Consider the following 20,786-nt stretch of genomic DNA (forward strand, 5'->3'; position numbering starts at 1 on the left):
GCAGCTACTGAGCACTTGAAATGTGGCCAGTGCAACTGAGGGCCTGAATTTTTAATTTTATTCATTTTAGCAAAACTTAAATAGCCCTGGAGTGTAGGGGACTAAGGTCAAGGGTCTCATAACTCATCTACCAGGGAATGGCCTGAATGGCAGGGGTGGGCCTGAGTGGCTGAAAGCAGGGACCTGAGACAAAACCCTAAGAACAGCAAGTCAGGTGAAGAGCTGGCAGCCTGGGGGAGGCCTTTGTCCCAAGATCAGGGATCGGGACCTCTGCAGGGAGGGAAGCAGCAATGCCAGCCCCTTTCCAAGTGCTGTCTGGGCTGAGGTTCACTTTGGTGGCCATTGCAGAGCTGGCCCAAAGTAGCAGAGAAGGGCAGGAAAATAACAGGAAGGAGGAAGGAGGGAAGGAGGGAGGGAAATCACAGGAAGAAATAATGAATTGACTTCAGAACTACCTTCATTAGGAGATGGATGGAGAACTCACGACAGGCCTTACCTGCAAGGACATCCGGGCGAACTCCAAGCAGGCTTTCTACATGGAGAGGTGTGGGCAGGGGGAGAGTCCTCTTCCTCACAGTCTGCTTCAATGCTGCCTGACATCCTGCCTCGTCTCCCTTTTACCTTAGCAACTATGTGATGTAAGCCATTCTGGGAGGAGTCTTCACACCTGGCAGTTCTAATACCCCCAGTCTGAGGCTCCCCAAGGGATGTGACAGCTGACTGTACAGCCCAGGAAACAGTGCCATCTGTTCAGGTATGAGCTGGGGCTTGGTCCAACCATCAGAGGCTCCCATTCTGGTGCAGCAAGCCCTGCCGCCGGCCTGTCAGAGCCAGGTCCCACCCCAAAACTGGGTCTTCGCCCACCCTCCTGTCCTTACCACATCCTGCAGGTTCGGGGGTAGTTCTCGTTCCTTGAGCTCACACCCACAGGCAGAACAAACTGGACAGGCTCCTCCTTCAAAGCTGCGGCCCCTTCATTCCCGGGCTCTCTGACCTCAGTGGGCGGCCCGGAACCCTCGCTGTCCTCAGTCCTGCCTTCTTGCTGCTGCTGCTGCTCCTGGCGCACCTGCTCCTGAGCCTCCAGGACGATGCGCGAGAGCTCGTTGAAGTTGCAGAGGTTCTCGACATTGGGCAGCTGGATGCGGTGCATGAGGTCGATCTCTACTGTCTGCTGCCCGGCAGGGATGTTGGGGTCACCCTGTGGATCAAGTGGATGGTGGTCAGCAGGGCTCAGAGAGTAGCAGAAACACGCTCCAGCCTAGATCCCACCTCTGGCCAGATGAGCTCACTCAGCGTTCCTACTGACTTAGCAGCAACCATTTGAGAAGTAGGACCATTTTAGAAGCCCTTAAAACATTAGTGCCTAGAGGAGGCAGCCCCATCAGTGAAAGGATCTTTGAGGACAGAAAATGACAACACCGACTAGTGATCTGCTGAGTGTCTGCAGGCACCCAGCACAGTGGCTCATCTGCATTCAAAGACCACAGGTGGAAACTAGCCTGTGTGACAGCTGAAGAGGCCAGGGCTTAGAGAACTTCATCCTCTCCCAGGGTCAGGCAGAGGGCAGCAGGCCTGAGAGGCCAGCCCAGATAGGTCTGCCTGGAACGCAGAAGCTCCTAAGCCTGTCCCCCAGGAGATCCCCCAGGCCCTGCAGCTTTCCACGAGCCCCAGGAGCATGCCGAAATCCCTGCTGGAGAGCCCCCCTGTGCCAGGGACGCAGCCCTGGTTCCAGGCTCTTGTTCACATGAGCTTTCCCCAAGCAGAGGCATCCCGGCAGACAGAGGTTCAGAGCAATGCTTTGTGAGGACTAGGAAGTGGTGCTGCTTCTTCAGGATGCTCCAGGGCAGTGGTCGGCAAACTCATTAGTCAACAGAGCCAAATACCAACAGGACAACGATTGAAATTTCTGTTGAGAGCCAAATTTTTTAAACTTAAACTTCTTCTAACGCCACTTCTTCAAAATAGACTCGCCCAGGCCGTGGTATTTTGTGGAAGAGCCACACTCAAGGGGCCAAAGAGCCGCATGTGGCTCGCGAGCCGCAGTTTGCTGACCTCGGCTCTAGTGCATCTGCCAGAAACTCACCCACCAACTATGCAAATGACAGGTGAGCCCAGAATGATTGGCGGCCCTTGGAGCGGGCAACACAGGGCCTATGTGGCTCAACAACCCTCCAACTGCTTTCACAAGCTGCTGAGCACAGGACAGGCGGTGGGGCCTATGTGCTACTGCAGGGGTCTCCTATGTGCTGGCCCTTGGGGTCACCTGGGGAGGCTGTGAAGCCATAACCCAGCCCGCTCCCCATTAAATTAGAATTTATAGGGTAGGGCAAGGGCATTAGTGTTTTTTTCAACTTCCCTTTCTCAAGGTATGTCAGTGTGCAGCCAGGAAAAGAGCCCTGCAGGAAAGTGGAAGTGCTCAAAATCCCCTGGGATTCTGGTTGGGTGGGCCCGGGTAGGGCCTGAGGATCTGCACTCCCAACCAGCTCCCTGGTGAAGCGGTGCCGCAGGCCCCAGCCATATCAAGTAGCCAAGGTGCAGCCCGAGCGCCCTGCCACAGCCAACCTGACAAGTCCACACAGGGCTGGACCCGGAGGGTAGCCCCAGGACTTACTGTGATCTTCGTGACCCTGGCATGCTTTCCATGGAAGCTGAGCATGACAATCTCTAAGCCGTGGCTGCCGTAGGTGCCTTTAAAGAGGCCTGGCCTGATGAGATCATCCGGGTGGCTGGGCGGGAGGTAGATTCGGCGGTAGGTCAGGCAGTTGCTGTGGGGGGAGTGGGTAGTGTGACAACATGGCAGAGTCCCATGGAGCTGCAGCAGTGCAGAGCCCATACCTCCTTGTCCCACCCCAGGGAGTGGGCAAGGAAGGCAGATGGGCATGGCCAGGTAAGTGGGGAGCAGGGGCACCCATGCTCCTGAGCCATGCTCACCGTACCCACAGGTGTATGGCACCCTCACACCTCCTCTGATTCCAACAAGGCTTAACAGGGCCTCATATGTCTCTGCTGGGCCCTCCAAGGCAGCTGGAGTGGAGCTCTCAGAGGAGGGAAGGGAATGCCACTCCTATTCTGTCATCCTGGGACAGGAACCCAAGACTGCGCAAGGGACATGGCAAAGGGACTAAACAGGGGCTGCAGGGACAGGGCTCAGGGACAGAGAGGCTGAGAAGGCAGGCCTCCCAGGGTGGATGAGGGAAAACAACCCTGAGGATTAGGCACATACAGCAGGCCCATAAGATGGAAAACATACGGGGTACAGGCAGGGAGGTGGGGATGGGGACTGCTCAGGAGTACCGAGAGAGGGAGGTACTGAGTTAACAATTCTCCCACAGAGACTGCACTCACAGGACCCACAGAGAGGGACTGTGCTCAGCACCCACAGACGGCGGCTGCACTTACTCATACTGACTGGTGTAGATGAACTTCATCAGGATGAGCTCTTGCATGTGCTCGTGGAAAATGTCCTCCAGTGTCCGCCCCCATTCTTCCCTCAGCCATGTTCGGAATTCCTTCCAAGAGAACACAGGTCGTGAAAACCACCATGACACAGGGGCATGGAGTCTGCTCACCTGTGATCCTCGTTGGACAAAGCAGCATTTTTATAGCTGTGGGCACACCTATGACAAAGGAACCCACCTGGGTGGACAGATGGACACAGGGCTGGGCAGGAGAATGGGGAGCTGCCCTGTGTTTGGTCTCCCAGCACCTGGCCTGCCTTCCTGCTAGGCGTGCCACCAGTGAAAAATGGGCTCTGGTCCCTGCTTTCCCAAAGCACAATGAGCCCAGACTTCAGGCAAAGGAACAGGGGTCCCTTCAGGTGAAGCTGGGACCATAGTCCAGGCCCAGAGCTCCCAGGGACAGCCACATGAGCTTCACTTCGTGCCCATGAACCAGGAAGTGTCTATGCTGAGCTGGCTTGACACTGCACAGCCTCTGAGCCTAGTTCTCAGGGTTCTGGGAGAGCAGCAGCACAGCAGAGCTCGGCCGCCAAGTCCCGTGCTAGTGACTTGGCCAGAGGTGCTTTCTGCAGCTGCTGCTGAGGAACATGGGACAGCCTGGGTCGAGGGTGGATTTTCCTTTCTCAAATGTGCCTTCATAATAATGTTGTATGTTCGGTAAGTGCATGTGCAAAAAGTCCCCAAAGCTCAAAAATTCATTACGGAATCAAACACTGGGAAGGATATTTAGTGCTTAATTGCTTCATTCTGTACATTTAACTTAATCCACAGAACTGAGTTTCTAATTCAATATAGTGTTTCTAATGATTATCTAGAATTAGCTCTATAAATGGAAGTGAAAGCAATTTACCAAAACAACAAAAGAGCTACAATCTGTCAAGTGCTTTAGTATGCTACTGCACAAATCTGGCAAAGCACAAAAATTACTAGTGAGTAAACAAAACAACTATTAGAACTACAAAGTCAATATATAAAAATCAACTGAAATTTTATATACTAGCAGCGCAAAATTGTAAAATAAAAAATTTTAATCCTATTTACAATAACCTAAAACAAAACAAAACCACAGGACTTGGGAATAAATATTACAAAATATGTGCAGACCTCCACTCTGAAAATGCCAACACTGCTGAAAGAAAATAAAGAGGCCTAATAATAGTGAGAAGTCTCTACAGACTGGAGACTCCCCATTAAATCAGCAATTTACAAACTGACCTACACATTCAATGTCAGTCATAATCCTACCAGGATAGCCTTTCTGTAGAAACAAGCAAGCTGATTCTGAAATTCATATGGAAATTTAAAAAACCTAAATGTCCAAAGCAATTTTGCAAAAGAATAAAGCTGAAGGACCCACACTAGCCCATGTTACGACTTCCTATAAAGCTACAGTAATTGAGATGGTGGTATGAGCATGAGGACTGACAAATATATTAATAGAACTAAACAGAGAGCCTGGAATCAGACCCACATTTATCTGGTCAGCTGATTTGTTTTGTTTTGTTTCGTTTTGTTTTGTTAATCCTTACCTGAGGATATTTTTTCCATTGATTTTTAGAGTGGAAGGGAGTGAGAGGGAGAGGGGAAGAGGGAGAGGGGGCGGTGTGGGGTGGGGTCGTCACTTGAGGATAGGTAAAGTTTTTTAGGACACAGAAAAAATAACCATAAAAAAATAATTTGACAAATTATACTTCACCAAAGTCAAAACCTTCCACTTAAATGGCTCCACTCGTGGAATAAAGGCCCTTAAAAAATAAAAGAGATAAATAACAAATAAAAATGGAAGCAAGTGAATGTAATGAACAAGGATTTCAATGTTGCCATGGTGAATAATCAGACTTGAGCTAAGTGCCATAGAGAAGATGGCTTGTGAATAGTCCTAATCTTATTTACTTTGCATGAAAAGGCCAAAGTCATTAGAAATACCAACCAGACCCAATTATTTAGAACAAAGAACTTTTAAATACATGTTTACTATAAAGAACTTTTAAATACATGTTTACTTTTAAATACATGTTTACTATAAAATAATCTTACAGCGTATATATACATAAGGAAAAACTCAGGGGCCTAGAACATATAAGAATCAGTTTAATATTTCCCAGGGCTGGCTTACTATGTGTTAGCACTGTATAATCATTGCTTAATCTGCACAACAGCCTAGGACAGTGATGGGCAACCTTTTGAGCTTGGTGTGTCAAACTTCGCCAAAAAACTGAGCATAACTCGGGGAGTGTGTCACTTTGAGGAAAAAACTAACTCCAAGACTCTAGTCGCAAATGTTTCATCCTCAGGAGCAGCAAATGTTTCATCCTCGGCATGCAGCTGCGTGTCATCAGAAATGGCTACGCGTGTCAGTGCTGACACGCGTGTCATAGGTTCACCATCACTGGCCTAGGAGACGGGTGTTAACATTTTCCTTGTTCTTCAGAGGTTTGGGACTTATAAAAGTAGAGAAACCTTTCCAAAGTCGCCCAGCTAGTAAGTGACAGAAGCTAACCCAAAGTCCATGTGCTAACTGGTCTTGCCTTCACCAAGGCCAATATCAGGGCCAACAGGAGCATGGGGGGCAGGGCTCACCTGCCCTGGCAGGCTGTACACAAGGACCAACCAACTGACAATATGTAAGAGGAATTTGGAGCATCTTCAGGGCCTTCCACACAGCAATTCCATTTCTGCATGATCCATAAGGTTTCCATGGAGTTCAGACAGTGGAGTGAGGGTAATAACACCTGGCATCCTCCTGGATGGCTCCAGCCACGCCTGGTGCTAAGTTATTCACATGTGGTATCCTATTCAACCCTCCTAGATCACTTGGGGCCCACAGATAATTATATGGCCCCATCTTATACATAAGAACTGAGGCTCCCAGAGGGTAAGTCACTCAAGCACGTGATCAAGAGAGTAATAGGAGAAATGCGAATATTTGAGCACAAACCCCATGTCTACCTACAGAAGAATGGTTATATCCGATTACATCAGAGCAAGATGATGGAATGCTATGCTGAACTAAAAATAAAACTTGTGAAGGGTTCTAATGAGACTGGAAAATATCTCTGGAGTAATAATTAAGCCTAAAAAATATATCCAACTGAGAGAGTGAGATTGTCATTATATCAGAAATGCCAAAAAACATCAAGGGAGGCGGAGAGTGGGTTTGGAGACGGCTCCTATTCCGGACAGATTCTGCTGATTTCCTATTTGATGAAGCTAAGACATCATTTTAGTACCCGGGTAATTACTTGTCTATCTCTGCTCTGCAACCCCCAAGTTTTCAGAACCCTTGGGTAAGGGGGCCTGGATAGGCAGGGGCAGGGAAGTCAAGTGGTGGCTGGGCCTTGGCCATCATCCATAAAGACAAGCCAGGCGGCGTCTGCACTGGGGAGGCAGAGTTTGGGATGGCCTGAAGGCTATACTACTGCTCACAGGGATCCAGTAGCTGTACCTACAGTTTGCAAAGCACATAAGAGGGTCACACAGAATGCACCTGTAAGACTCAGGCAGAATGAGCCTCAAGACAACCTGGACTTGGCCTTCAAAGGTGCGCAAAATTGGCGGAAATTCTGGAACTGGAGTGTTCATGCAAGCAAGTGGGAGAATTGGCGAGCCCTGTGGATGCAGTTTATGATCCCACAGGGCTGGCTTTTGGTATTGATGAAGGGTGGAGCCCACGTAAAGGGCTGAGAAGGACAACTCACTGGTTCCTTCATAAGCAGGATGATAAAGGGATCACAAGCTAGCACAAGCCATCAGAGACTCAAAAACTGAGACCAAGTGCCCATCAGCAGATGAGTGGATAAAAAAGCTGTGGTACATTTACACCATGGAATACTCTGCAGCAGTAAAAAAGAAGAATCTCTTACCCTTTGAGACAGCATGGAGGGACCTGCAGAGTATCATGCTAAGTGAAATAAGTCAGTCAGAGAAAGACAAGTATCACATGATCTCACTCATATGTGGAATTTAATTAACAAAGTAAACTGATGAACAGAGTGTATTCAGAGACATGAAAGCATGCAACAGAGTGTGGAATCTCAGAGGGAAGGCGGGGAAGGGAGTGTGGGTGGGAGGTAATCAACTAAAGACCTTGTATGCATATATGCATAAGTCATGTACACAGACAATAGGGTGGTGAAGCCCTGGGGTGCGAGTGGTGGGAGGGGGTCAATGGAGGAAAAAAGGGAACATATGTAATACTTTCAACAATAAAGAATTATTTTTTTAAAAACTGGCTGAGAAATGCACACCCAACAAATATAAAGATGCTGTAATGAGTGTTTTATATTTTAAAAGTCCAAGTTTTTCTTAAAAAACGGCAATATTGTGCTCGCTTCAGCAGCACATATACTAAAATTGGAACGATACAGAGAAGATTAGCATGACCCCTGCACAAAAATGTCATGCAAATTTGTGAAGTGTTCCATATTTTAAAAAATAAATAAAATTTTAAAGAAGAGATAGTATTTTGAAGTGGTGTTGTGACTTAGAGCCTCAGAAAACTACAACTCAAAGACAAGTAAAATTACTTGTGCAAACAAAAGGAAGCACAAAGAGACTCTTGGGTGTAGCTGACATGCAGGTTTATCCACTGTTCTGCCTGGTCTGAAAATCTCAATCACCAGGTCCTCCTGTGGGGAGAACAGTGCGGCTCTGAGAACAGTCCTCACATCTGCCTGTAACTCACCTCCAAGAAGAAACCTGTACAGCACACAGAAGCTCTCGGGATGAAAGAGAATTGCCTACTGAAAACAATTTCCTCTTGGTCATTCATTCTGAGGGTTGGTGGGTGTGTGGTCTGTGAAAACATGGGCCCCTACCCAAGCTCCAATTCCTCCTCCCACCCTGCGGGAATATGATGAAGGCCATCTGTAAGGGTGCTGTGGGACCTTGGGAGCCTGGCCAGCTTCTCAGCCAAGGAAGCCGCCAAAAAGAAACTGTTTTCGGATGTGAACCTGGATCGAATAGCTGGCACTTTTATCTCGCACAGCTTGTGCGTGTGTGTAAGCATGGCCCATTTGCTTTGTTTTCTGTGCTCTATATAATCCTGTCCTGTGAAAGCCTGTGTTGCAGTAATTTCACTGGCCTGCACGTAAGTCCTAATAAGCTTATGTCTTTCACAGCCAGTCCTCCAGGTTATTTTGGGGGAACTGGCAAGCAATACACTGAGATTTCCTTGGACCTCGGCTCTTTGCATAGCAGCGGGGGAAGAAAAACGTATGCTTGTGCACACAAGTCCATATGAGGCCGTTTCTGACAAAGGGTCAAGCACACTTGCTGCAGCAACAATGTGAGGATGAACCATGGGAGAGGGCGCTCTTGGTGGCATGCTGACGATGCCAAACCATTCAACCTCACGTCTGCTCCTTGTGCACAGAAGGAGCGCAGGCTCACCTCTTGTCTCCCACCAGACATCCTGTGGTGCTCCGTCTGGTTGCACTTGGTGGAGAACTCGTCCTTCTTCACAATCTTGAGCATTCATGACAAAGGAGAGAGGGGAACAATAAATCAGCCGTGGCATCTCCATCAGACAATGAACCCCTCCTCAATGCTGCACCCCACTCATCTACAGAAGCCCCATATGCCTACAAATCGTGACCAGTCCAGAAAAGGGAGCTCAGGACTACCTGAGCACGCACTTCCTTCTCAGAGGAGCGGTGCACCGAAGAGAGAGGTGTTTGTGCTTTTCCAAGGAGATTCTTAGAGCAGGAAAAGGGGGCTATCGTTCTGAAAACAGAACAGTGAGGAACTGTGTTTGGAAAGAACAAATGGTTTTAACTGGATGCAGAACCAGTAGTGGGTTCCAACTAGTGATTCTTTGGGGAGTTACATCACAGCACCACAGCATAAATACACAGAAGGGATGGAGGTAGAGCCATTTTCTCCAATTTCCCCTGATCTATATGGACACAGGCTTGTAGCTAGAAACACCACTGCAAACTCAGCTGGCACCAGAACTTGGAAGAGCAGGGGAGACCTCACCCCTCGACTGCGCGTGGCTGCCATGTCTGAGAGAGCCCAAGCATACCCTCACCTGAATGTGGCCGTTGTGGGGCCCTCTGTGGCCGTACATGCACTCCACTGTGGCTGACTTCCTCTCCATCAGGTGAATTCTAAACAAGGGCTTGAATCGCATGGGGTCATCCACATGAGGGTCATGGGGAGGCAGGTACATCCAGCCAATAATAAATAAGCCATCCACCTGTGGTGAGGAGAAAGGGCGCAAGTCCCTGTGAGGGTTACGGCGAGGCACTGAGGCAGAGGTTTCTCACCCCACAGCTGTCCATGATGACCATCCCACACCTCCACACTCTAGTCCCATGGAGAACCTCAGGACCAAGAGACATCAAGATGCGCCTGACCTATGGCAATGGGACACGCACAGCCCCGCAACCAAGTGCTTGTTAACTAGAAAGTACTAGTAATTCTCTAATGTAAAGCAATGTGCTATAGTTGATAACACTGTATTGTATCACTGGAATTGGCAAGAGTAGAACATAAATGTTAGGTGATAGATATGTTAATTAACTAGGTGGTGGGAAACCTTTTACAATGTATATGTATATCAAATCACCATAATGTGTGCTTTATAAATCTTATAATTTTGTCAATTATACCTCAATAAGGCTGGACAAAATTAATTTTTAAATAGAAAAAAAGCAGTTGGATCTGAATCCAAAAAAGCCTTTTAGAGAGAACTTCCAGATCTAAAATGGGGGGAGGGAGGGAGAGGTAGGAAGTGGGGGGGGGGGGGGCGGGAGGCTTAAATGACATGAGAAAAAGGCAGGCGGAATAGGAGTGCTGCTTTCAACAGGAGACCCATGAGGCAAAACAAACTAATGGAATGTGAAATCGTTTAGGTCCCGATTTCAATGAACCAGCTGTCAAAGGCAGTGTTGAGACAATCAGGGAACCTTCCATATTGGCTGTGTCTCAAGTAATAAATATCAAGGGATTATTACTACTTTTGTAGGGTGTGATGAGAATGTGGTGGATATGTACGAAAATACCCAGATTTAGAGATCCACACTGAAGTACAAACAGATGAAGCGACACAGGCCTGGGATTTGCTTGAAAATGCCTGAAAACAAACCACCAAAGGGCAGAGACAGAGGCCACAAACTTGGCACACGATAGATAATTGCTGAATCCACGTGGTGGGCATTGGTAATGCATGCTACCGTTCCCCCTATTCGTGTGTCTGAGACAGTGAGTGATAGAAAGCGACAGAGCTCAGATCAGACGGCACAGTCCCCACACACTGTGCTCAGCACAGAGGCACCGTGTTCTCAGAGGAGGGGACAGGGACAGCCCAGGTTGGGATGACCCAGCAGACACTCCTGCTTTCCCAGAACAGCCTGATCCACGGCTTTTAGCTCTATCGACAGAGGGGAGAAATTAATCACTTCAGTGCTAATTGGTCTGAGACAAGAGCCAGTTGCAGTTGTTCAGTCACGGGTTCCATTTTCCCGTAATTATCCCCTGCTTTCAGAAACCCCCCTTTTTTTTACTCTATTACTCACTGCCAGTATGAAAAACACTTATCACCGGCCTGACTAAAAGGAAAAAACTATGCCCACGCTGGGAGCTATCTGGCTTGTCTCTGAGAGAATGTTTTAAAAGCAACACTTTTCCCCAGTGATATTAAACATAACACATGTAAATGTGTTTCTTAGTGAATGTTTCCACCAAATATGAAAAATATAAAGCAGTATTTATCCCTGTCCAAAACCCCACCTGGTGAGCAAAATATACAGTGACAGAGTAACTAGCATCACCAGGCAGCCCACCTGGACTGGACTCAGCAGAGCTACACCGAGACTACCCAAGGCCCCAGAGGCCACTGCGAGGCAGACCCACTACCACTACATGATGTGCAGGCAGTCTCCTGGACTGGGCTTCTGGCACGTGCCAAGAGGGAAAGCAGGAGCAAAACACCAGCACTCCCCAGGGGGCACCTGACTTTGTTTTACTTCGACATCTGCTACAGCGACACCCGGGCCCAGGGCTATTCAAAAGGCACCATTCAGAGCACATGCAACCTTCACTGGGAGGAGACCGCTTTCTGCATGAAACCAGCTAGGGCCACAAAACATAACCTGATGAGAAGCCCCTGTGATTACTCTAATGTCACACAGAAAGCGGCTGTCTTGCCCTCCAGTAGAAAAGGCACCACATTCCAACCATGTGGGACAGCAGTCCTGACTTCACAAGAACCCACACTCGAGGCTCTCGGACTTACCACCACATTCAGCAGTCCTCCATAGGGCCCGATATCTGGCTGCCACAATCCCAAGATGTGTCTGTATCGGTGGAGCACTATAGGAAGAGAGAGAGAGAGCAGGTCTCACTTCAGAGGCAGCCAGTCTTCACTTTATAGTAAATCAGAGGAAAGGGCAGGAGGAGGAAGAGAGAATTATGAAGAAATTATGAAGGCTTGTAACAGAGCCTTGTAAACATGTGAATAGAAGCAAATCTTACCTACCAAAGTTTCTAAAGAATTCTAAAAATAAAACTGTCTTTAAAAAGCATAATAAAACAGCCTGCTGGGGTGGTTCAGTGGTTAAGCATTGACCTATGAACCAGGAGGTCACGGTTTGATTCCCGGTCAGGGCACATGTCCAGGATGTAGGCTTCATCCCTAGTAGGAGGCATGCAGGAGGCAGCTGATAGATGATTCTCTCTCATAATTGATGTTTCTCTCTATATATATACCTCTCCCTTCCTCTCTCCGAAATCAATAAAAAAAACCCCACATATTTAAAGGGGTGAGCTTTTAAAAAACAAGCATAATAAAACAGACAATTGGGTCCTTTTGAAATCCAGCCTCTATGCGAGCAGCTCCAGGGACCGAGAACTGCTGTCTTGTAAGACACAGACTGGGCGCCTTTCTGAAGTTATGAGCATCCCATCAGTTTACACAACTGAGGAAGCACAGGATTCTTTAAAAGGTGGGGACAGAATTCAACATGTCATGGGACTGTATATTAAGAATTAAGTTGGGTCACCTCACTTTTTAAAAAAATGGCACCTCCCCACCTTATTTTTTAAAAAATGCATAGCCCTAGCCGGTTTGGCACAGTGGATAGAGCGTTGGCCTGCGGACTGAAGGGTCCCAGGTTCGATTCCGGTCAAGGGCATGTACCTTGGTTGCGGGCACATCCCTGGTAGGGGGTGTGCAAGAGGCAGCTGATCAATGTTTCCCTCTCATCGATGTTTCTAACTCTCTATCCCTCTCCCTTCCTCTCTGTAAAAAAATCAATAAAATAAAAATATATATATTTTAAAAACAACAACAATGCATAGATATTGACTGAAGACAACTGGAGAGAAGGAATCCCAGTGCCAACCTGAAATCCCACTACACAGAGATGACCAGCTGCAGTAAACATTTAGGAAAATGTCCTTCACTTCAATTTCCTTTGCACATGTACTTTGTGGGGTGAATGAATGAATGAATGAATGGGCAACCAACTTACACAAGTCCCCGACTGCCAGACGTAGGGTCTGGGGTCTCTGTGCAGACAGTGTGTGGTGACTAACTTCATGTGTCACTTGACTGGGCCACGTTATTCTGGATGTGTCTGTGAGGTTGTTTTGGATGAGATTAACATTTAAATCGGTGGATGGAATAAAGCAGACTGCTCTCCCCAATGTGGTGGGCCTCATCCAATCAGGTGAAGGCCTCAATACAGAAGGCTGACTCTCCCACCAGTAAAAGGAAACTCCTCCTGCCTTGCTGCAAGAGCAGAGACATGCTTTTTCTAATTTCGAATTCTAAATATGGGCTCTTCCTGACTAGAATAAGAGGTGAACCCTCCTGTGAATAAAGAGAATTTCCTCCTGTCTGACCGCCTTGAGCTGGATATTGGTTAAAAGTGACCTGTCCGCCCTAACCGGTTTGGCTCAGTGGATAGAGTGTCGGCCTGCGGACTCAAGGGTCCCAGGTTCTATTCCGGTCAAGGGCATGTACCTTGGTTGCGGGCACATCCCCAGTAGAAGGTGTGCAGGAGGCAGCTGATCGATGTTTCTCTCTCATCGATGTTTCTGACTCTCTATCCCTCTCCCTTCCTCTCTGTAAAAAAATCAATAAAATATATATTTTTAAAAAGTGACCTGTCCATCTCCACCCTGTGGTGAGTGATATTCCCTGTACCTACTAAAGCAATCTGGAGCACTGCCAGAATTCTAGGTCAGAACCTCAAAACTCAGAACCCTACGGTTAAAGTTATTTTTAAGTTCAAAATGCGCTTCGACAGTCATCATCAATTTGCACACAAGAACGTGTTAAATATGTCAGTCATAGGGACAACACATCCCCCCCATGATGCTTCCAACTTCTTACAGACAGGAATTATCAAGAATATCAGGCAACGACATATGGCCTGATACTGAGGAAAATAAGTGACACAGCAAAAGCAGCTAATCTGAGGCCACAAAGCTCCAACAGAATTTGCAGCCTCAGATGCTGCTGACTTGCTTCTCTCCAGGACAACGTCTTGTACCCAAGACTGCTGATCCTCTCTGGTCCAACAGAACCAAGGCCCGGATGGTTTTAAGAGACCAGGAGAACTCAAAAGGTCCAGGAACAGAGCAGGGTCCCAAGGACCTCATAAGCCAATCATCACAGCAGACTTCTCTGGAAAGTCTGGCTAACGGTAGAAAGAAATCCTGAGCTGCACTCCGTTCGAACATGCGAGGAGCACTGGAACACCGACCACCTGGGCACTGTAAAGTTTGAAGGTGGGGCTTGAAATGACCTTTCTTCTTTCAGACGTTAACTTCCTCCTGGAGGTAACAGACCACACACAGGTCAAATATGTCCACAGAGAAATGGAACTAATGCAAGTTTTCTATAATGACTGCTGTATTTTTATAACTCAGACCTTAGAGAAGACAGCAGTCTCCAGGTAGACCAGCCTCTTCTAAGCTGTCAGCCACCGGCAGCTGGCGGGCATCACTTTAGTCGCTACAGTCCAGAGGCTCTGGAAGTCCTCTCCCTGAAGGGTGGTGACACACCCTTACAAGCTACAGGAAACTTCTGACCACCCCTTGGGAACAAAGAGAACACCCCCACACAACTCCAGGCACTTCCTAGGTCTCGGCCACTAAGCCTCCCTCCCTGAGGTGGGTCAGAATTCCATTTTTGGTCTCAGATATAAGCTCCAGACAGATGGTTGTTCTAAGAGAATCCAGTGGCAAATGTATAACATAATGAGCCAGTAAGTGCTTGTCCATTTGTATTTAAAAGCCCATGCCAGGCCATTCCCGTCAGCACAGCTGTGGCAACTGATGGATTGCTCTCATCAATAAGCGCTATGTGGCATTCTCTCCCCAGGCCTAGAGAAGGCACCTTGGCTCACCCACTGCTATGCAGGGAGGGCGGGTTAGTCTAGGACAAAATGTTCTAGAGAGGCTACTTCTAAGAGGGTTTGGAAAAGAACAGAATTCATGCCTTCAGACTTGGCCCGCCCTACCCCTTTGCTATCCAGCCCCAGTCACGCCCCCAGCTCCTCCTGACTGTTCACACACCCGACTGCTTACACACACTCCTGACTGGTCACACATATCCGTCTGCTCACACGTACCCTGACTGCTCACACACACTCCTGAATGCTCACACATATCCTTGTCTGCTCATACACACACACACCCTGACTGCTCACACACACTCCTGCTGACTGCTCATACATACTCCTGACTGCTTATACACCTGACTGCTCACACACACTCCTGACTGCTCACACACACTCCTGACTGCTCACACACACCCGACTGCTCACACACACTCCTGACTGCTCACACACACTCCTGACTGCTCACACACACCCGACTGCTCACACACTCCTGACTGCTCACACATATCCTTGTCTGTTCACACACACTCCTGGCTGCTTCCATACCTGACAGCTCACACACACCCCTAACGGCTCACACACACTCCTGACTGCTCACACACACCCCTGACTGTTCACACACACTCCTGACTGCTCACACACACTGACTGCTCACATACCCTGACTTCTCACACACACTCCTGACTGCTCACACACACCACTGACTTCTCACACACACCTGACTGCTCACACACACTCCTGACTGTTCACACATATCCTTGTCTGCTCACACATACCCTGACTGCTCACACACACTCCTGACTGCTCACACACACCCGACTGCTCACACACACTCCTGACTGCTCACACACACTCCTGACTGCTCACACACACCCGACTGCTCACACACTCCTGACTGCTCACACATATCCTTGTCTGTTCACACACACTCCTGGCTGCTTCCATACCTGACAGCTCACACACACCCCTAACGGCTCACACACACTCCTGACTGCTCACACCCCCCCCGACTGTTCACACACACTCCTGACTGCTCACACACACTGACTGCTCACATACCCTGACTTCTCACACACACTCCTGACTGCTCACACACACCACTGACTTCTCACACACACCTGACTGCTCACACACACTCCTGACTGTTCACACATATCCTTGTCTGCTCACACATACCCTGACTGCTCACACACACTCCTACTGACTGTTCATACACACTCCTGACTGCTCACACACATTCCTGGCTGCTTACATACCTGACTGCTCACACACACCCCTAATGGCTCACACACACTCCTGACTGCTCACACACACTCCTGACTGCTCACACACACTCCTAACTGCTCACACACACCCTGACTGCTCACACACACTCCTGAATGCTCACACACACTTCTGAATGCTCACACACACCCTGACTGCTCACACATAATCCTGACTGCTCACACATATCCTTGTCTGCTCACACATATCCTTGTCTGCTCACACACACTCCTGAGTGCTCACACACACCCTGACTGCTCACACACACTCCTACATGTCCCCTTGCCACTGGTCATTACTCAAGCAGTTCAGCTCTGGGTCTGATTACACCTACACTGTGGATAGTGTTCACAGTAATGTGCAGTGCTCAGACACCACCCCAAAGCTTGCTGATCAGTCCTGGCATCTTCACCTCCCCTGGAGTAAGTAAAATAGGACCAGCAAGCACTTTAGCTACATGTCCAGAGCCTGGCAGTGGTTAGGAGAAATTCCATACATGACGCTATTCCTTGTGGTCTGAGTAGGTTTTGTTAGACATTGTACACTTAAAAGATTTAGAAATGGGTTTAGTCCACACAGGCGATACTGACACAGGGCACACTCGCAGGGCTGAGGGAGTAAGCAGCAGGGTGACTCTGTACTTCTACGAACGTAAACACTGCTTTCAGCACATGCAGATAGTTTTAGTGTTTTTCTTGACACTAAAGTTCATGCTCTCCGTCTCAACTCAACCTAATAACAAGTGGAGATAGCCTTAGTCGCTATGGACTATGGCTTAGGAGAATTTCCAGAGCCCAAGTAATGCCAATCAAGATGAATCAGGTTCTGCCCTAGCTGGTTTGGCTCAGTGGATAGAGCGTCGACCTGTGGACTGAAGAGGGGCCCAGGTTCGATTCCAGTCAAGGGCACATACCTCAGTTACAGGCTTGATCCCCAGTCCAGGCATGTGTGGGAGGTAACCAATCAATGTGTGTCTCTCTCATCGATGTTTCTCTCTCTGTCTCTCCCCCTGCATTCCACTCTCTCTAAAAATCAATGGAAAAATATCCTCAGGTGAGAATTAACAATAACAACAAAAGAGGAATCGGATTCTAAATAATGAACTGTTTCTACATACTTTTGTCCATTTTCAGTCTCAGATATAAGTTCCAGATAGATATATATAGGTACATGTTTATGTAATTTTTTCAAATTCACGTATGCTGTCCAAATGTGATCAACTAAAGAAGCCTAGAAGTAAACCACTTACATTTCATTTCTACTCTAGCTGTCCTCTCAGTCTCAATAAATGTGCATCAACAGAGTGATCACACTGATACTACCTCAAAAACAAAAGATGCCACAGAAACCTGGCCCATATGTACAGCAGCCCCAGGCTGGTGTGCTCCTGGTCAAGGCTGAGCCACAGAGAACGCTGCGGAAAGGTGAAAAGACAGCAAAAGCCAAGGAGGTCAGCTCGCTGTTAGGACCAAAGCATCTGCGTGCTGAGTTCGAGGTCCCTGTCCATGCAGCTCTGGCCGTGCTCCCCCGCCACAGCCAAAGTAGCAGGAGGTACATACGGCAGGTGTACACATCTCTGTACTCCATGTGCTCGTAATCGGGAAGAATTTTCATGAAACGGCCCGACTTCACACGAGGGTTTATACCTGAACGACACAGCAGGGAAAGGGCTAAGGATGGTTCCACTTCCATGATGTTATTAACAGTTTTCATATGACTCAACACCTGCTCCCTCACCACCATCCTACTCAACCCCCGGTACCTTAGGAGGCCAGCACTTGACAAAAATGAGAGGTCTGGCTACAAAGAAAACGTTGTGATATGTTCCTTTTAATCTACGGATTCACACCAGAAACTCATGATGGTGACAGGCTTGGGACACTCTTCATGCTCAGGCTCCTCCCTCTCCTGTCATGGGTCCATGGAGCTCACTGCGGTGGGAAAGCAGAGGACGCAGCTTGTGGACATTTGGAGTGCCTGTTTAGGGAACCCTTGTGCCGCAACTAAGATATTCAGCTTGTAGAGTGTATGCCCAGCGCTTTCCTTTGCTTGTGTCTGTTTGGTTTTGGACTGTGGATGACATCTGCCAGCTCCCAACTCAGAGCCTTCGCTTCGGAGTCAAGGCTGGCTCACTCTTCCACCTATGCCAGGGGCTAAGGTTGACTTTCTTCCACCACCTGTTCCAGAAGCTAAGTAATTTTCTCCTGGATAAGGCCTTCAAAGCAAACTCACAAAAACATACTCCTGCACTGTGAAACCTGCTTTGGCTGGTGGCAAATTAAACACTTTGGGATACTAAATGAAGATAATATGAATCATTCTCTGGATTTCCCGACCATTTTCAAAGAGTCAAGAAGCAGCAGTCAAGGGGGTGGGAGCAAGGTGCAGGGGGGTTAATGGGGGAGAAAGGAGATATCTGTAACACTTTCAACAATAAATTTTTTTTTAAAAGAATCAGTCCTAGCCGGTTTGGCTCAGTGGATAGAGCGTTGGCCTGTGGATCAAAGGGTCCCAGGATGGCTTCCAGTTAAGGACAGGTACCTTGGTTGCAGGTTTCTCCCCAGCCCAGGCCTTGGTCAGGGCACGTGCAAGAGGCAACCAATCAATGTGCTTCTCTCACATCGATATTTCTCTCTGTCTTTCCCTCTCTTCCACTCTAAAAAATCAATGAGAAAATATCCTCCGGTGAGGATTTAAAAAAATGAAAGAATCAGCAGGCAAAAGAAACCTCCAGATGTCCCTCTCTGTCCACCCAGGCCCCACATGCATGTGTGCTTGTTGACCTCACCATGGCACTTGTCCGCTCTCTGTTGCCCACTCCTGACTTACCCCTGGCCACACCATCTCCTGCTCCCCAGCAGTCACTACCCACCTATAGAGAAGACTGTTCCTTAACATGACCATTGTCTGTCCTGCAAGCTGAACCTGAGCCAGAATGAAGGTTGCTTTCTGCAAACCCCCTTAGAGACTGTTTGATCATAAATGATGTTCATTCAGTCCAGCCGGTGTGGCTCAGTGGTTGAGCATCAACCCAGGAACCAGGAGGTCATGGTTTGATTCCTGGTCAGGGCACATCTCGAATACCGGACTCAATCCCCAGTAGGGGGTGTGCAGGAGGCAGCCAATCAATGATTCTCTCTTATCATTGTTGTTTCTAAGTCATTCTCCCTCTGCCTTCCTCTCTGAATCAACAAAAACATTTTTAAAAAATAACGATGTTCATTCAGATATAAATAAGCACCCTCCCTTGCCTCTTGCTATGAGCTGGTTCCTGGAACAGGTTGTGGTCCTGACCTGGAAGGGCACGGAAGTAATTTCCCGCACCTGGTAGCATTCACGTACTAGTATGTGACCATCTCTCCTCGACCCCATGTATTTCTTCGGTGCCTGTCAAGCGGTGTGAGGCTCCCTTTCATCTTGCAGCTGCCCATGACGGGCCTTGTCTGTGAGTTTCCCCTAATGAACCCCATTAATTACCAGACTGGAGGGGCCAGACTCCTTCTTCCTTCCTTTCCCTGCTCTCGCTTACGGAGGTAGATTTTTCCATCTCGGAGCTTTTCCCTGGGTCTTCATGTGCAAACACCACCAGCCTGCCCCCGGTGCCCAGGAGCCCCCTCCTTATAGGACAGCCACCAGCAGGGCCCAGCCAACCCCTCCCCCACCCTGAGACGAGCTCGGTGGGGGGCCTTATTCACCAGGTGTGCTGTCCTCTGGGTGTCACAGCCCTAATGCCCGGCAGACGTGAGCACCTGGCCCCTCCAGGACACTACTTGAGACTCACAACTCTTCAAGAGGCAACAGTCTTCATGCTGCTTTAAGACGCTATCATCACATGGCCCAGGAAACTCACAAAGCAGTTCCCAAGGACAAGCACGTGTCCTGTTAGAAACTCATAAAAGCCAGTGGGCATCCACAAGAGCCAGGAAAGCTTTCTTGTGTGTATGTAAAGACTGTGCAGGGAGTACTTGGTTTTGACTCTAACACCAATGCCAACAGCAAGAGTGAATTCCTCCAACTCTACGGTCTGGCTAGATTTAAGACACTGAGCTCTGGATAAAACACTGAGAAATCGAGGGTGGAGCCAGGACTATGTGGGCTCCCATAGAATAAAGGGTGGGAGGGGAGCAGGGGAGCAACCAGCTTCCTGCCTCTGAAACTCTGGGCTTTGGAGGAATCACAGACATTGTTCTTGCTGATGAGGTGAGAGGACAGGAAGGTTTATACTTCCACGAGACTCACTTCCTCTGGAGAGACGCACTACTTCTGGGGTTGGTGGGATGTGAAGCAGAGGCAAGAGGAAAAACCAAAGTGTGAAAGTGCACGGGGATAGAGGAGCAGGGAGAAAGGTCTTGAGCAGATCAGCCTTGCAGTGGGGCCCGGGGCTGGGACAGCAACTCAGGAGGCAGTAGCTGGCATGAAAATGGTGGCTGGGGGCCAGGGTGAAGCCCGAGGTCCACAGGAGGGAGGAGGGGTCGGTGCTAGGAGTTGGCAGAACTGGAGCTGATGTGTGGCAAGGCGGACAACAGCCTTCCCAAGTTCCCAAGTCTCTCTGAGGCAGGTGAGAGGGGACCAGAACTTGGAGGTCAAGGCTGAACCACCAAGAATTGTGCCTGGAAGAGGAAGCCTCATGAAGAACTTAGAGCCTTTTGATAGGAAATCACCTGAAGTGTGAGCAAATTCTAACACAGAAAGACTAACCAATCCAACACTC

General features: G+C 48.5%; 1 protein-coding gene across 3 annotated transcripts in view; it reads right to left on the bottom strand.

Annotated features, from left to right (window-relative positions):
• The window catches only part of FBXO31 (F-box protein 31), a 42,899-nt gene that overhangs the window by 3,387 nt on the left and 18,726 nt on the right, over nucleotides 1-20,786 (bottom strand). For 2 of the 3 annotated variants that reach the window (XM_079759932.1, XM_079759931.1), the window contains 6 exons: nucleotides 11,698-11,774; nucleotides 9,490-9,657; nucleotides 8,850-8,924; nucleotides 3,400-3,509; nucleotides 2,612-2,765; nucleotides 879-1,198 (listed from right to left, as the gene is read on the bottom strand). In XM_079759932.1, the coding sequence (XP_079616058.1) occupies nucleotides 879-1,198; nucleotides 2,612-2,765; nucleotides 3,400-3,509; nucleotides 8,850-8,924; nucleotides 9,490-9,657; nucleotides 11,698-11,774 (904 nt within the window). Of the gene's footprint in view, nucleotides 1-878; nucleotides 1,199-2,611; nucleotides 2,766-3,399; nucleotides 3,510-8,849; nucleotides 8,925-9,489; nucleotides 9,658-11,697; nucleotides 11,775-17,634; nucleotides 17,722-20,786 lie in introns of all 3 variants that reach the window. The other variant, XM_079759930.1, reaches the window with a different exon arrangement.

Source organism: Cnephaeus nilssonii (genome assembly GCF_951640355.1).
Source record: "Cnephaeus nilssonii genome assembly, chromosome: 20".
Classification (NCBI taxonomy): domain Eukaryota; kingdom Metazoa; phylum Chordata; class Mammalia; order Chiroptera; family Vespertilionidae; genus Cnephaeus; species Cnephaeus nilssonii.